The sequence below is a fragment of the Rhizophagus irregularis genome, chromosome 15 (genome assembly GCF_026210795.1).
Source record: "Rhizophagus irregularis chromosome 15, complete sequence".
NCBI lineage: Eukaryota > Fungi > Glomeromycota > Glomeromycetes > Glomerales > Glomeraceae > Rhizophagus > Rhizophagus irregularis.
In genome coordinates this window covers 370,779-388,254 of record NC_089443.1, presented here as the reverse complement: position 1 = coordinate 388,254, position 17,476 = coordinate 370,779, and the positions used below count along the sequence as shown (strand labels likewise).

At 32.8% G+C, this 17,476-nt stretch overlaps 4 protein-coding genes across 4 annotated transcripts; 2 read left to right on the top strand and 2 right to left on the bottom strand.

Moving 5' to 3' along the window:
• Positions 1 to 5,335: 5,335 nt before the first annotated feature.
• On the top strand, positions 5,336 to 9,721 carry OCT59_006857 (uncharacterized protein; the record flags this gene model as incomplete). The annotated part of the gene is made up of 3 exons (XM_066150393.1): positions 5,336 to 5,343; positions 9,330 to 9,478; positions 9,672 to 9,721. The coding sequence occupies 3 exons, from the start codon at positions 5,336 to 5,338 to the stop codon at positions 9,719 to 9,721; spliced, it is 207 nt and encodes a 68-aa protein (XP_065998345.1).
• A 1,300-nt stretch (positions 9,722 to 11,021) lies between these two features.
• OCT59_006856 (uncharacterized protein) lies at positions 11,022 to 11,385 on the bottom strand (the record flags this gene model as incomplete). The annotated part of the gene is made up of 2 exons (XM_066150325.1): positions 11,022 to 11,104; positions 11,181 to 11,385. The coding sequence occupies 2 exons, from the start codon at positions 11,383 to 11,385 to the stop codon at positions 11,022 to 11,024; spliced, it is 288 nt and encodes a 95-aa protein (XP_065998344.1).
• Positions 11,386 to 13,354: 1,969 nt separating this feature from the next.
• On the bottom strand, positions 13,355 to 13,702 carry OCT59_006855 (uncharacterized protein; the record flags this gene model as incomplete). The annotated part of the gene is made up of 1 exon (XM_025312134.1): positions 13,355 to 13,702. The coding sequence occupies one exon, from the start codon at positions 13,700 to 13,702 to the stop codon at positions 13,355 to 13,357; it is 348 nt and encodes a 115-aa protein (XP_025165014.1).
• Positions 13,703 to 14,773: 1,071 nt separating this feature from the next.
• On the top strand, positions 14,774 to 16,064 carry OCT59_006854 (uncharacterized protein; the record flags this gene model as incomplete). Its single annotated transcript, XM_066150207.1, has 4 exons — positions 14,774 to 15,211; positions 15,295 to 15,572; positions 15,645 to 15,819; positions 15,891 to 16,064. The coding sequence occupies 4 exons, from the start codon at positions 14,774 to 14,776 to the stop codon at positions 16,062 to 16,064; spliced, it is 1,065 nt and encodes a 354-aa protein (XP_065998343.1).
• Positions 16,065 to 17,476: the final 1,412 nt, after the last annotated feature.

The following is a 17,476-nucleotide window of genomic DNA, read 5'->3' as shown; positions in this document are numbered from 1 at the left end:
ACCAATCAGTCACCAATCGGCTATGTCAGATTGGTGACTGATTGGTTGCCGATTTGTTTACAATATTTGATTTACGTTATTAAAGTTAAAAAATTAGCATTATAGTCTTATAAAGAAAGTCAAATTATACTTAATCTGAGCTTTTGAGTTTGTTCTGATAAATATTTTAAGTTTATTATTGACAATCGGTCACCAATCGGTCACCGTTTACTTTCTACGCTCATATATATGGTATCACGCATTTGACTTTTTCAGAAATCTTCCGATCTATATAATTTCGTAAAAATTTACGGAAAAAATGGTTAGTATTTATGCTAATTGTTATTAATTTCAAGACATTACTTACTTTTGACGACCGCCATTTTAAATCTTTTATCACTATTTTCCTTTTTCTGGATGGATTCTCTTCATCCGTTTCAGAAATTCAGGGGTGATATGCACTATTATTAATGACTGGATGCAGGTATTCATCATTAAATTTCTGAACTAGCGAATCGCCTACCCTCGTAAGTGATTAATCATTTTTGCTCTAATTTTTTGTTTCTCAACGATTACCCAATAATGGTTTCCATCACCCGCTTCACATTTTTACCAATACTTTTTTTCCCCGAATCCTTTTTCAAGGCAGACTCGCCAAGCGGTATGTCTTCCATAAATATAGTCGAATTCGTCCTTGAAGTCATTATCTGTCTTGTTAACTTGCAACGCACTCTCGCATTGGATCAGATTCAAATCCCACTTCATGTGATTTCCCCTTCCGTGATAAGATAAACCTCTCGAAAGCCTTGATTTCATAATCAACATGGCCGGTATTTTCTTCACCAACGACCTCAAAGTGGGTTCCAAGGTAAGGTCCATTTCGATTACTCTCTTAACAATATTCAGCGAAGCGTGAAGGATTGCTGAAATATATCACACCACAAATGCTCCCATATTACCCAACTTCTGCTTTAATCCCTTATGCATTGTTTCAATTCCTCGTCGTCACCTTTGAGTGAATATGTTTCGTCGTAAATGGAACGAAATGATTAGTATGCATATAATATCGCAAATAATATCGCAAATAAATGTAAATGCTCAATTGGCCGAAATTGACCGATTGCTCCTATTCCATTACAATCAATCCCATACTTGCACCTAAATCCTTCTTAGTCCTGTGCGAGGAGAAGGCCCTCAACTTCTTCTCCTTACACTTGGTAAAGTCTGCGAGTCTCGAAGCAGACCACCAGGTATTCCATAGCTAAGAAATCGCTCCATGCTCGTTTTAAGGAAGTCACAGACATTAACCTTTGCTTGCGAATTATTTTCCAAGTCCTCTTGCTTACTCAAGAAGTTAACAATCTCCTCCGTTTTATATTTTTTAATTTCTTCCGCTAACATTGCATTTCCAGTAGTGGAAATGGAAGCGGAAGCAAGTGTATCAAGAGTGTCTGACATAGCGCTTTTATAGGGATATTAGGCTCAGGCAAAAAAAGTTGTTACGTTCGACAGAGAATATTGCGAAGAAAGTGGGTTAAAAAAAAATATACTCTCGGAAAGTTATTCGCAAATTGACATTCAATCAGATACCAATGAGTTCCTTATTTGGTTGATGAGATATCGGTTGAACATATTTATGAATGCCGATTGTGATCAATTCATGGAACATAACCAGCTCCAATCAATTATTCCATTTCATTTGTTATATTAAGCACAATCTGAATCTTCTAGTTGTTATTAATTTTCATTAGAATTTTCCGACTGTTATTATAAAATTTTACATTTAATTAAACGCTATTTAATTGTACTTTTTTTTAACAACTAACAACTGAAGTATTCGTAAAGTTGAACAGTGATAATTGAAACTGATAAGATTGCATCGATAAGCCTATTCCTAAAAAGTTAATTAATCACATTTAATTAAATGATATTTATTTATATTTATTTGTATTTTTTTTTTAAAAAAAAAAACTTTCTTTCTGAAAGAAGAGTCTGCCTCCTATACCGTTTGCCATCGTGCATAGTGTATTATAGGAAAGGTGGACTAGGTGGCCACCTGAAGTTTGTAAATAACTAAATGATGATCTAATTTAGACCTTCGCTTCGAATTTTGGTTATGATAATTCTGCTTCCTCTGAAACATTATTCGTCGAAGTCTAAATGGACATTATTATGAATATTTCAAACAATAATAATGTAAAATCCTTAATCATAGTTAAAATAGGCATGATGGGATAACTCATATATCATGAGCTCTGTCTGTGCGAAGTGCCGTTTTATTTATAATCAAAGTAACTTTGATTATCATTGATGGGAGAGTAACATGCAACAAAAATCCTTTAATCAAGGGGGTAAAATAGGCATGATGGGATAACTCATATATCATGAGCTCTGTCTGAGCGAAGTGCCATTTATTTGTAATCAAAGTAGGCTTAAGTCGTAAGTAACTTGATTATAATAATGATGATTATTGGAGAATTAAGTTGCAACATTATTAAACATTTTTTGATTTATAATATCATTGATGTAATTATTTATTGATATTGATGAGAATGAAAGCGAGGGGAGAGAAAATTTCGATCACGATGTGGGGGATTTAATTATCAATGATTATCAAGAATATTTTTTTTTATTTATGTATATAATTTTAATTTTACATATATCATTTTTAATATTTTTTAAATATTACACAATTAAAAATTTCTTTCATTATCTTGAACAACCCGGACATGACATAAATAAATTGCATTGGAAAATTTCGTTAAATTTATTGAATTTGTGTTGAAATTTTTTTAATTTTTTTTGATAATAATGAAAGTTTGACAATTGACAATCAATTGGCCACCAATCAATAATGAATGATTGAAATCAGTCGCCAGTCAGTCGTCAATTAGGTAATCGGGTATAAATCGGCCATCTATCGGTTCAACAAGTTCATTTTTTTGTCCAAGCATGAACGAACATGCTGATAGAAGAAGGCAATATTACGTTTATTCTATTAAAAGGTCGTTTTTTCAAAAGGTATCGATACCCGATATTCTAATGATAAAATTATCACCAATCACAACTCTCAGTATTTCTGATCAACGCATCAAATTCTCAGAAATGTCTTTTTCAACATTTCTTGTCTTTTTTGGAACGGTTTTGCCTTGTACATATTTATGTGCAAAGGAACGTTAGTAACGTTCTGAAGACTTCTATTTATAATAAAATTCGTGTTTTAGTTAGTAAAAAGGTTACTTCCCCCATCACCTCATTCCCACCATTCCACCCATTCCTTCCAATTACTTTTTCTTTCTTTTTGCTGAAGTTAATAGATGATACGGAACTGCTAGGCAGTTTTCTATAAATTTTCTAAGATCTCTTAATAAAATGAATAATCCAATAAGAACTTATATTAAGTTATTGGTATTTTTATCTTATTCTTTTTTTTTAACAATAAAATTTAGTGACAATATCAGTGAGATCTTAGTTCCAGACCAAAGTAAAAAACGAAAAGGAATGTTAGTAATGTTCTGAAAGTATTATGGATTATAAAAAACAACAAATACCTCGTCTCGCCTTGCCATTCCAGAGTTCCAGACCAAAATTCAGGTCCAAGAACCATTCTTAAAATAAAAATCGAAAAGGAACGTTAGTAACGTTCCGAAAATAAAAAATACTACGAACTCATACTTACGGCGCTTCGATGCTTAGTTTATGAGAAAATGACTGATTTTGGCGGATAAGGTACAAAGAATGTACTGTAGAGTTTCAAGCCAAAATAGATTTAACTTTTTTAGCTATTCCCTGCAAAAAAAGTCGCTCCATTTTTTATATTCCATCTTTTTTCCATAAAAGGCTCATATTTTCGGAATTAATAACCTTATATCAAGGAATTTATCGAATTGTTTTCATTTTCCGTGAATGGATTCGTGAAAGGGATTGGAGTTTTTACAGAAATAATGGATAAAACATTTTTATAAGGATTCGGTTGTTTTAAATAAAAATAGATTATCAACCGATCGGTAAATCGATTCAGAAAGTCATATGAGACGGACTTGCGAAACGGGAATACTACGGTGAACTCGCAGTTATTATCACTGGAATATCGGGTCACGAAATATTATGGTATATCGGTTAAATACCAGAAACCTGATATGGCTTGATATGTAATAGGTCGTCTAAGACAGGAATGGAAGACGCAGGTTCGATCCATCCAGCCAACGGATGCTCTATGAATTAATACTGCGTGTGCCTATACCATAAACTTTGGTCACAACCATGGTATCAACCAATGGTAGACTACTTCGGTAGTCAACACCTTATTGGTCGTGGTAGACAGTAGAACTATGGGTTCTTTTTCTTAGAAGCGAGGGTCTGGCTTTTGCTAGATGACAATTGTATTTGTGTAGCGCTAACAACTTTCGTCTCGATTGAATAATAGCAATACTTAATCTATTGCCTGCTTGACATAAAATAAATAAATAAGTGGCTTGATATGTAATATATACACATTAGTAACCCGATATGACAATGATTTTTCATTATAGTTTACTGTTTTATTTACTATACCGAATATTGATAGGTATTAAATGGATATTTATATGATATTATCAATTTTGACAATACTATTTGTTGGAAAATTATTTAGATATTAGAAATTGTTAATTAATTCAACAAAATTAATTAAAAATTGTAAAAAATTCCAAAATTCAGTTAACTAGGAATGAAAATCATTGAAAGACTGGAGCGAAAATCTAAGACGAGGGGATGGCTCTTGATATATCAATAATATAAGTCACAACTCGTCAAGATCTATACTCTTGCACCGGAATCGCCAATTGATCGGCTATACCCTGAATTCTTCTCCAAAACAATATCCCAAAAGTTATGGATTGGCCTTCAAACAGTCCTGACGACTTAAGTCCAATAGAAATTTTCTAGGTAAATTGTTAAGGGCAGTTAAAAAAGATGGAGAAATTATTGGTGGTTCAATGAAGCAACGTTATATTATTATCATAATTTTATGTCAAATAAAAAATATTTCACATGAATTGGAATGATGATCATGAAGTAATACCTATTCCGGCTCTTTTGTAGCACTGTGTATGGGGACAATAAATTTACTTTCTCCCACAATTGGGTAACTAAAACCTCCTTCTTTGTCGACACTTTAAACCTCCTAAAAATAATTTGCAATAATGATAATAATGATGTAAGGCCAATATAATTATAATACAAAAAATAAAAATTTGCAAATAATGATGTAAGGCCAATATAATTGCAATACAATACAAAAAAATAAGATTACGTGATTGGAATATATGATTGGAATATATGATTACGTGTGACCATTTAATTTTAAATCAACAATATGATTGCGTGAGTCTAATTCAAAAAAAATGTGATTACGCCAGACGATTTTAAAATAATAAAGATAATCAAAAATTTTACTTTTTTTTCTAAAGGTTAATAATCCTTTTAATTGAGGTATTTGGGGCAAAATTTATAATTCTATTCAAAAAAAAAATATCAGCTTCTAATAACCTTTTACCATCTTTAAAGAAATAGAAGCTTTATTATGCGTAGTCGGAAACCTTTCAAGTTCAATAAGTCTTCAAAAAGTCATATGTCTCATAAGAAACGTAATGAATCTGTGTCTCCGTCCCCAAGTTCGAAGCGAAATAAAAGAAATTCAAGTTTTGATAGCCCAAGTCCTGGAAGAAAAAAAACTCCAGATATTGATGATAAGCGCCGTAGTAGACATTCAAGTGAAACTCGCGGTAAAAGTTCTGGAAGAATTAATGAAAAAAGGAGTAGAGACTCCAGTACCGATAGTAGAGATGAAAGACGTGGTAGAAGCCGTACTAGAAAGGGCAATAGGAGTTGCGATAAAAGAAGCAATCGAAGTTACAGCAGGGACCATAAGAGAAAATCCGTAAGAGAAGGTATAAAAATTGAAAATTCTCAGTAAGAAAAAAATGCGTTATATTTCTTACTAACAAATTCTTACCCATTAATTTTACAAGAGTTGTCTGAAATCAATTCAAAATTAGATCATTTGGTTGAAGAAGTATTAATTATAAAGAAAGCACAATTGGGGAATAATACTGCAACCACTAATCAATATGAATCGGTGTCTCCAAAACAAACATTTCTAATGCAGCACGCAGCAATTGATGAAGAGCAATGTAAATCCTTCAGGGTATTTATTGATCTTAACAAGTTAATAAATGTTACTTCCTGCAAAAGATCAGAATTAATTGGTCTATTTTTGTTTTATAAATTAGAATGAAGTATTTCAAATTCTTTCAAATCTCGATAGCTCTCTCTTCCTAGACTATACCAAATCCTGAAATGAAATTCAAAATCATGTGATCAAAGAAACAATGCCCACAATCGATAAGTCGTTAAGTAGTAAAGTCCAGTACAATTCGACAGAACTTAAAAATGTTCTGCAGCAACTTCATCGCCATAGACGAGAAAATTGGAAAATTTCACAAAATTCTGAAAAAGCTAAGGAGGACAAAAAACGAAAGGGAACAAATTCTAGACGTTCTGAAGTGAGTATCTTTTGATGTTGAGATACCGATGCTTTACTTATTAATTATTTTAATTTATTTTAGAAAAAAGAAAGACGAAAACGGGGCCTTCAATATATGTATACTACAAAATCCCCCACTTTTGTGCATTTACGACCCGATTCATTGACAGTAGAGAAATATGAGAAAGACCTAGAGGAGATAGTTGATAACGGAGCTTATTACTCCGATGAAATATCGGAGACGGACGAAGAAATGGCTATGAAGGAAATCAATGAACTTGTCCGACCAAAAAACAAATTGGATAAGCACGTGATTCATGTGTACGACAAACCGTGGAGATCTGTAGAGGTAAATTAGAAAATTTTATAATTTTAACTTTCTTTTGCTTATAATTTCTTATTATTTTTTTTAGGTCAAAAAACTTCTTCGAATTGCCGATAGTGTGGGAGAATCATTACAACATACCAAAGTCCAGAGAAAGCGGTGGTACAAAGATAAGATATTTAAAGATAATTCAGAACCACCGGACAATGCACCAAAATGGGTAATATCGCCCTACTACTCGAAGAATGAAGAGAAAAGTAATAATATTATTCAATTGATAGATAATTAATTAGAAAGGAGAAGGTTTTTTTATTCATTTCATAAGATCGAGATCTGTGGTAGATCAAGACTCATTCTTATCCCCATTCTAACATCAGGGACATCAGATTAATCCGTATAATGTTAATTCAAAGACTTGTAATATTTTTTTTGTTGCAAATTTAAATATTGCTAAATATGTAAAGCTAGATTTTTCGCAATTTGATATTTTGTAATATAATTTTAATAAAATTTTTTGTGAAATACGAAGTTACTATAAAAAGAATGTCAATTGAATTTCTACATTTCCTTAATATTTAATAAATATTTAATAAATTCAATAAATTCAAAATCACATGAGATTCGAATATCCATTTGAGATTCGAATATCAGGTGAGATTCGAATCATATTCGAATCTACATTTTAAAAACTTTCAAATATTCGAATCTCGCTATGACTTTCAAAGTTCAAACGGAAGCTTTACATAAGACCCTCAGATTGTTTTGCTATTTCAACTTAGGCTTCTAACTAGAGAATTTTTCTTGTAAGTTGTATGCATTTTATACATAAAAATAAAAAGCATTATCGTTGCCTTTCTTTTTTTCTGAATTGATGTGAACTATTAAATCTGATATTTTCCACCTTGAGAATCGTTCTTACCCCTTTGTTAGAAATTGGTCAGTTTGGATTAAATCAGCCATTTGATTTTCATTTATTGCGCCATTGATTTTTATTATATTTGGAATTATGTGTATTTCATCTCAGGTCCACAGATCAAAATAGCAGATTTGCGGCAGATATAAATAAATAAATTTCATATGATTTTATGACCGATTTGTGAAGTTTTATTCAATCAACCTAATCAACCCAATCAACCACCAGACGAATTCCACTCTTCAGCATAAATAGTCATAACTACTAATATCACCTAGGAGCAATTTAAAGATACCATCATGCTAATTACCTTTAAACGAATTGTTTAGGTATGAAGATCAGGCTAAAAATTTTACTCGCCTCTAATAAAGTTCATCAATATCGGTAGCTGAAAATATGATAAGATTCATGTTGGTAGGAGTGAAAATCGGTACATGTTAGTTTCTGGTTTTGACGTACATTAAAATAGAAATGACTACTTACTAAAAAAGACTGCAATTATAAAATCAGTACTTTATCAAAGTAGAAAATAAATATGAATACTGCTATCGTATAAAAGGAATAAAAAGGGGGGAATTAAAAACGACCCTAATGGATTGCGGCGGTCTATTGACCATGGTGAGGTGTACATGGCGGAGACTACAGCAATGGCTTGTCCCTTAGGTCGTCCGAAGATGCATGACCTCTACCAATTAACACCACATGCCTCACTTTCAGATGTCCAAGAAAACGAAAAAAAAAATCAAAAAAAAATAAATTAAGGTAGAGAGTTGAAGTCCTTTATATAAGTTATATATATAGTATTTTTTGTGATACAAATCACATGAGTAAAAATACATGGGTATCATACATGGGATCAATAGGTACCGATCGTTATGTAGACCGTAGAACAAAAACGAATTGTGAAAAAAAAAACTGATATTCGTAAAAAAGATCAATAACTGCAATAATTGTAAGAAAGACCGAAGATAACTTAATCTTACAATCTTTGGGAACGTTACTATTAAAGTGGAAGCATTTTATATAAAAAGAAAAATCGAAAAAAGAAATTGATAAATGGTAACCTTTTTTCCGCTACAAATCAAAATTGAAGAATATGCACTAAATTCAGAACTTTTGTCATTTTTTTTAAAAACTTTCTCTGTATACTCATTACAAATCTGGATTAGAATATTTGACGAAATTATTCATCCATTCAGAAAGTGAGCATGTAACTTCTGTCAAAAAAATTCACAACGGAGTATAAGGAGTTAATGAAAATTCGGAAAATTCCCAATTAATCTATTTCCCATATGTTCTAAAATTAGTACTGATAGAACAATTCTTTTCTTGGAATAATTCTTTCGTGTGACAGTCAATGTCATACCTACCGTGTCTTATTCAGAAGTGAGCAAGCTTCTGACAAAAAAAACTTGCGCAACAGAGTATAAGGAGTTAATAAAAAATCGGAAAATTCCCAATTAATCTATTTCCTAAAATTACACTGATAGAACAATTCTTTTCTTGGAATAATTCTTGTTCTATTTGTTCTTTTTTTAGTTGTTTGCACGTTTTGTTGATTTTACGCGTCTTTTTATTATATAAAGACAGGAAAAGGCTCTTTATTTCCCATCAGCTAGTATGGGTCGTCGTCACAAGCGCGGCAAACGAAGTTTTAATAGTCGTATAAAGAAAGGTTTACGAGGGCAGCGAAGATGGGCTATACGTTTGTATGAAGTTCAAGAAGCCAATAATGGTAAGTTCCTGCAGGATTAACGCTCGGCTGAAATACTGGTCTTGTGGATCCAAGGGATAAGTCTTACTTAGCTTTTTGCGTTGTATTCCCATTCTATTCGAATACAACGGTTCAACATTTTCGGTTCAACAACTATCGACCAGCATATGGGTAACGCAGTTTCACTAACTCTTGGAAACAACTCTCTTTTTAGGTAATACTAGTTCCGTAAATAATAATCCCACCGTCGAATGTGTCGACTAAGCCCAATCAACAACTATCGGCAAGCATATGGGTGAAAGCTACTTTTTTTCTCTTCATTTTAGGTAACCCTGTAAAAAGGTCGATCCATTTTTTATATTCCACCTTTTTTCCGTAAAAGACCCATATTTCCGGAATTAAATAACGGAATTTATCAAATTATTTTCATTTTCCGTGAATGGATCCGCGAAAGGCTCATTTTAACGGAGTTCCTCAAATATACCTCATCATTAATAGTACCATTGGTAGCGGCAAATCGGTATGAATTCTTTATCTATATTCACTCTATGAGTAAAATTCTGGTCAGGTTTATTGCGAGAAATTAAAATTAAAAAATTGATTTACAATACTAATGTCCGTTCAATACATATCGGCGGATTTGTTTCATCACATGTCATTTGCTATAACAAATTTATTATAGAAATGGGAAAACCCAATTCTCTAATTAATTTACTATGTTCGGCTGACATGTGATGAAACAAATCCGCCGATATGATTATATCCAATTTTATTCGTTTATCAGTAAGTTTATTATCATATGTTATATTTCTTATAACACATTACAACATTTCATTTAATAATTTTTAACAATAAATAATTAACTTTTTTTCTTTGGACAATGATCGGTTTAATAAAATTTTTCACAAAATTTCCTTTTAAATTAAACTTACTAGAGATTTCGCCTAAGTTTTTTTCTTTTTTACGCACTTGGCAAAAAAGTTCTATATAACTTGCACCATGACAAAATATAGACTTATTAAAAAGGAGAAACGAAAGAGTTTCAGAACTAAATGAACATACTGGCGATTTAATAAATATTATTTTATTATAAACTTAATTATATTTTAAATTTATTATAAATGAAATTGTCTATTTATTGGTATTACAGCTTTATATGCGACGAGCTTCTTTTTACCAGTTACAAATTCGCTAGATACAAATCGGCTATATATGTAATGAATTGGAATTATACAGTCTCGGCTTATATCATAAAAATCATTTTGCCAAAGTTCAATATTTGAACTTTTATCATTCTCATCGATATTTGTATAAAATCGTATAAGTCGGTTTGGTGCCGGTCTGTACCATCTGACGAATGCCAATCGATGAGTTTTAGATTCACCTGATATCGTGATAGTATGCTCAAAATAATATTGAACCTGGCCAGGAAATAAGTCTGTTGTTTCATTTCCTCGGTTTTCTTGGATAAACTTTGCCAAAATACACGCATTTTTCAAGAATCGGGATGACATCACTGATCTGAAGATTTCTGCTGCAATTCGGACACGGCCAAACTGATCAATCATATTTGGTACAACAATCGAGTCCCTTGAACTGGATGATATCGAATCGGCAATTGTTGTAAATTGTAAGTCGTAAGCATTACTATAATAATCGGTCAGGATTTGATAAATATTATCAGGTAAATCGACCCGAATTCTACGTGGTGTGAGCATTTTACCAGGAAATGGCTCATTACCGACAATTGTATCATCAACTTCTTGAACAAAAATTTTCCTATATTGACACAGCTCAGAAAATTCAAAATTATCATAGGCTGCTAAACTTCTGGAAGTTGCCCGTGGCTTTATTAGCTTTAAAGCTTCAACAAGCTTAGTGTTATTTGATTGAGCGGATATAAGGTCATCAAGTCTCCAATGCTGCATGATGATACGTAGAAGTTCGGGTTCAATTTGGCGATGACTGTTAGGAAAAGAGCCTGTCGATATTTTATTTAAAAATGATTAATATTAAGTTAAAATAATTGAACAATCATCATAATGACCTACCCAGGATTCCATTCATTCTTTCAAAAGAATAACACCAAAATGAATATAATGGTCCATAATCCTGGCAACAATCGGCAATATGAAGACATAAATGGAGATTTGGAGTGATCCTTTCCGGACCATAATTTTCTTCAATTAACATTGCAACTTTGAGCAAATGTTCATGAGCTTCACTTAATGTCTTATCATCAATAATTCGACAAACTAATAGAGTACAAGCCCTAACAAAATTTCCCAAAATTTTTCGATCTGGTTCATCGAGCAAATCCCACATCAATGGGATAGCATAAATTAGAATAAATGATTTCCATTGATCAGCCGTAAATCCAGAAAATCCATCTCCGGTTGTGATTTTATTTGGAATTCTACCCAAATCTGCAGGTATTTTTATGATTTTTGCTCGTTTTTCCATTAATTCTAGGTCATGTTTGGTGATCTTATTACCATCAATCCATAATTTTTTGATTATCCAATGGGCTATTTCGAGGAATAAACAATGCATTGGATCTATGATAAGATGCCTTATTGGATTGAAATACGGCAATCGAAGTAATTCAGTCCATCTGACAGAAGTCAAACTTACATGACGTTTTCTTTCTTCTTCAGATTTACATAACCTCCAATTCTCAGCATCCTGCCGATGTTTCAGTAAATTTCTTTCTACGAACCACTCACTCATATCATCAAAGCCGCCAAAATTTAATTTATTTGAAATTGAATTTGCTCTTTTATAGCACCTATGACAACTAACTGATGCAGATATATGACCACAGAGCTTCCTCGCTGCAGGAATATCATTTGAACAGCATATTAATGCTAATCGGATTTTTCTTCCAGCGGCGGGAATTTCAATTCCATTCCAGAACTCTAATAATTCATCAACAATCGGGGAGAGGTAATGGTTAATTTTGTGTAACCTAACCTTGTTCGGTCCTGGTAGTAGACCAAGCGTCAACATATTTTCTTTTTTGAATCTAATTTCACGTGGTAGGTTACAAACCACTCCATATATCGCCCCACAACTGTATGCGGACGATTCAAAGGGCTGAAACCAGTCAAGATTGATCATAATTCCCAAGTGAGAATCTGCAGTTTCTGGTGTAAAATATGGGGCGCCCGAAATGTCAGAAAAACTTTTCCAGATTTTACCATCGTAAATATCCGTTAGCATACCATTATCAACGTGCCGATTGGTCCATTTTCTTAATTGCTGCTGGATTCCTGATCGTTGGTATAAACTGTTTATTTGTAACTTCAAACTCGGCAAGGGAAATAACAATTTCGGACGATTTTTATTTCCATTACCAAGCGGGGCTTGCACGGTTAATTCCATTCCACAAGGTTTTCCTTTTGATTGCATTGGAAACTCTACATGTGTGCATTTGGATCCTTCTTCCGCCACAACTTCAGCAATATTATACAAACTATTACAACTTGGACATACTGCGTAAGTTTTTGATTGGTTGCCGACTTGTAACAATTTACTCGCAGTATATAAAGAAGATGGGAAATTTTTGAATCTCGCCTGATCAGCATCCATTAATATTTGCTGAAAAAACTTGATCAAGGAATCTATTGCAACGTCCGACAAGCGAAATCTTGATTGATACTTATATATCCATATTAGTATCCAAGAATCTGCGTAATTAATATTTGTATTAAGATATACAAATTCTGAATTATTGTCGAAGTCGGGGGCAGTGAATTGTTCAACTGGGGTTTCATCGTTACTCAAAAACGTGACATCATCATCTAGAGAAATACCGCTTTCACTTTCACCATCATCATCATCGCCTGGATTTTTATTATTCTGATCGGCTTCAGGTTCTCGAAACTTGTCTTGTCTTCACCTTTTTTGAGAGGTATATTCAAAATCGGGCTCATAATTATCAACCTCAGGTAAATTTCTTAATTCTTGTTCAGCCGAATCTTTTTCTGAGTTTACTACTTTTTCTGATGATCCTTCTATAATAATAGACTCATCGATTTCCATTGCGACATATTGGTCAGGAGTTTCGTTAGGTTTAGGATTAGGAAAGGACATATTTATATGTGCTGAGGGGACAAATCCAGAAATATTATCAGCCAATTGAGCTTCTAATTCTGCGTGTCTCTTTCTCGTCCTTTCCTCCACTAATTTTCCATTGCATGATTTACAGTAACAGGGTACCTTATTTCTAATTTTTGTAGACATTTTATGGTTAAAATTCAAGATCACACCGATGTTACTATTGTGAAAACTGGCAATTTTCCACGCGGTTTATTGGTCAAATAAAATAAATTAACCTCATTTTTTCGCGTTTAATATTTCGCGTTCTTTTCGTTCTTTTATATAATTTTCGTAAGTAATATTGTCTGTTTAGAACCGTTCGAAAGCCTCAAATATTTACGCGCCTGGGCTTTTACTTTCAAAACCTTGCTTTACTATGCAACCGAACTTTATCCGTTTGTTCGTTCTGTTTTTTTTACGTACATTTTTACCTTCAGAAGCCTTGGCTTTTTATGCAACCGGACTTTTATCCGATAGTCCGTTAAGTTTTTTACATACTTAGGCTTTTACTTCAAAGCCTTGGCTTTTATTATTTAAAATTTTTCCGTTGTCCTTTCATAAGCCTCGAAGTTTTTTGCGCGCTAAGCTTTTTTATATAACTGGACTTTATCTGTTTGTCCTTTTGGATGCCCAGGTCTTTTTACGCACCCGGGCTTTTATCCGCCTATCCGTTGGCTTTTTAGCCTCTGGGCTTATATTCTTTTCATACTTAAAGAATGAATTTTGCATAATAGTTACACTAAGCTCTGAGTGTTAAAATGAAGTCAATTACTCATTAGCTGACTTTTATTTTATTTATTTATTTATTTTTTTGACCAATATGCCCAACATGTTCAATAGAAACAAGCGAATATGTAAGTAATTTCTGGAGTTTATCTATACCAGTTAGTTTATTTACATTTATTTATTATTAGCCTTTTTATAACAGGTCAAGCCAACAAATGAAATGTGATTCGGGCTTAATTTCTTATACCGATTCTGACACCTCCATTTCGGATTCGTTAAGAGAGAAATATAAGGGGTACAGGCGTAAAAAAGGTAATGAATTTGTGATGCATATCCAAGGAATTTTTACAACTCGGGATGTATCGGTTTACATTATAGGTCTGGAAAATAACGTCGAAAGAAAGGACCTAAGGAAAAATCGGCGAATTTCCGAAATCGATGAAGAAGAAAATAACGTCAAAAGAAAAAATCAGCGAATTTCCGAAATCGATGAAGAAGAAAAACGTCAAAAGAAAAAATCGGCGAATTTCCGAAATCGATGAAGAAGAAAATAACGTCAAAAGAAAGGACCTGAGAAAAAATCGGCGAATTTCTGATGGCGAAGATGAGGATAATAACGTCAAAAGGAAGGATCTAAGAAAAAATCGGCGAATTTCCGAGAATGAAAAAAAGGATAATATCGCCAAAAGAAAGAATGTAAGAAAATATCAGCAAACTTCCGATGACGAGAGTGCAGCAAAGCCCATAAACTGGAAAAAGTCAAAAGATCGTCGAATGTATTCTGAAAGTGACAACGCAGAAGAAAGTATGGGTAATAAATATTTAAGTCGACATTCTGATGGCCCGTTGATTAATACCAAATCCGTTGGATTCAAGCGGTATAAAAATTTGGACGAAATGGACAAAGATTTGAAAGAGGCTTTACGTGTAAATAAAATTCTAAATTATCGTTATTTATTTTCTTTATATGTTAGTTTATTTAATTTTATTAACTGCATAAATTATTTTAGCGAGATGTTTTCTGGAATATTAGCAGAATGCCCAAAGAAGGCCGATTGAATCCAAGCAAAACTTTCGAATCTCAACAAGAACTCGTGACTGGGACAATAATCCCTACGATTAAACAGCTCATAGACTTAACTGTTTACCCGGTGAATGAAAATGTTCTTTATCAAATTATATATAGAAGACATCGTAGCCAGCGGGATACATACCGAATCAACAATAAAGAACTAGAGGGAAAAAAAAGGAATCAAAAAGAAAACACAAAAATACGCGCCAGTCAGAGGTAATTAGTATGTTGACACTGAAATATCTTTTAATGCCATATTTATTTATTTATTTTATTGATACAGAAAAGGCTAAGAAGAACGAAAATGATCAACAATCTAAAAAACAATAATGATCATTTAATAGGCCAATTCAATAAAACTGAATTGGAACCTATTACCAAACAAAATTGCTATCACAGCCCGGAAGAGTCGGATGAAAATAACAATATTATTGTGAAAGACCTGCCCTGGCGTTCGGATACTGTAAGTGAATATGTTAAAGGATTTGATTTATAAATCAAGCTGTACTAATTCCTTTATATACCGTAAATAAGCTTCGCAAGTTTTTACGAGGTTATCTGGACAAAGATGTAAAAAGGGGCAAACGCATTCGAGTATATGGGGACCATATAGCCGATGACAAAAAGCCTGTTGGGGCACCAAAGTGGACGATTAGTGGGTATAATGGTGAGCTTAAAAGGGCCGTGTCCACTGCTTGTAACGAATAAAGTTTTAGATTTTATAAATAAATGTTACATTAATTTCATTTCCTGATATAAAACAATAAGGCATTGTTGTTTAATCAGTACTTAAATATATTTCGAATTATCGATTTATTAATTAGCATTTATTAATACCTTTTTTCCATTAGGTGGCAAATATACAGTATTGGTTTTGAAATATGATTTTATTTAGCAAAGTTTTCTGATTGATCGCCCTAAATGATGGCTACAAAAACGATTATCCACGAAAATAGGTGTTCGCCTCTGATAAACTAACGTGACACGACTGACGCGTGCCTCACTTTTCGGTTGGTTGAGGTTTAATTTGATTGGCTAGATTTGCTTGCATTTGATTACGCAATACCGATCAGAAACTATTGTAGCCCTAGCCAAATTAGCTAAATATGGAAATAAGCACATTTTACGTTTACAAATACAAATTTGCGTGATTTTATTTTTAGTGCGTAATTTGGTAAACAAGGTTTTTCTTCAGTTTTATAAATTTTGGGAGCGAGAATATTTTTGCGAACTTTCGAATATATTATCACTGAAAGATAAAGACTCGTGTTTCGTTTAAAATGATTAACATGATGGTTCTTCAAATTGGAAGCAATCTGAAACTCGATTTTTGACGAATTCTCGTTAGAAGAATGAAGAAGCATAGTTCGAACTGGTTACCGAGTGAATATTCTCTACACTTGGATGAAAAATAAATATAAAAATTCAAAAGCAGTTTCACTAGCCGATGATGGTAGGATCTTTACGGTTTGTCAGGTTAAACAGAAAACATCAGGAAACTGAAATCGCTCAATAGGAGTACGTTAGTAGAATCCACATTAAAATGAAATTCTACTTGCTTAAAGACTACATTTTCACCGGTAACGAAGGCGACAAATGGTTCTTTGAAACATCCTTTATGTGCCGATTTTTCACTCCTAATGATGAATTTTTATTTAATTCTACGATCAAACTATTGTAAGATATTCAACATGAAATAAATTTTTATTCAATCGGTTTCTGTTTCAGCGATCGGAAACGAAAATGTACCTACCGATTTCGTTGAACTTTTGGGACTATTTAAGCTTTTAATGCAAGTCTCATTTTTTTTTCAAATCGACTTCTGCTTTCAGCAATCGGAAACGAAAATGTACCTACCGATTTTGATGAACTTTTAGGCACTATTTAAGCTTTTAATGATGTAGGTTTGTTCCGATTTTCGTTTTCTAACTTTTTTTAAAGATGTGAATATGATGCAAATCTCATTTTTTTTCTACTTTCAGCGATCAGAAACGAAAATGTACCTACCAATTTTGATGAACTTTGAACACTATTCAGGCTTTAATGATGTGTCAATTTCATTTTTTTTTTTTCAAATCAACTTCTGCTTTCAGCAATCGGAAACGAAAATGTACCTACCG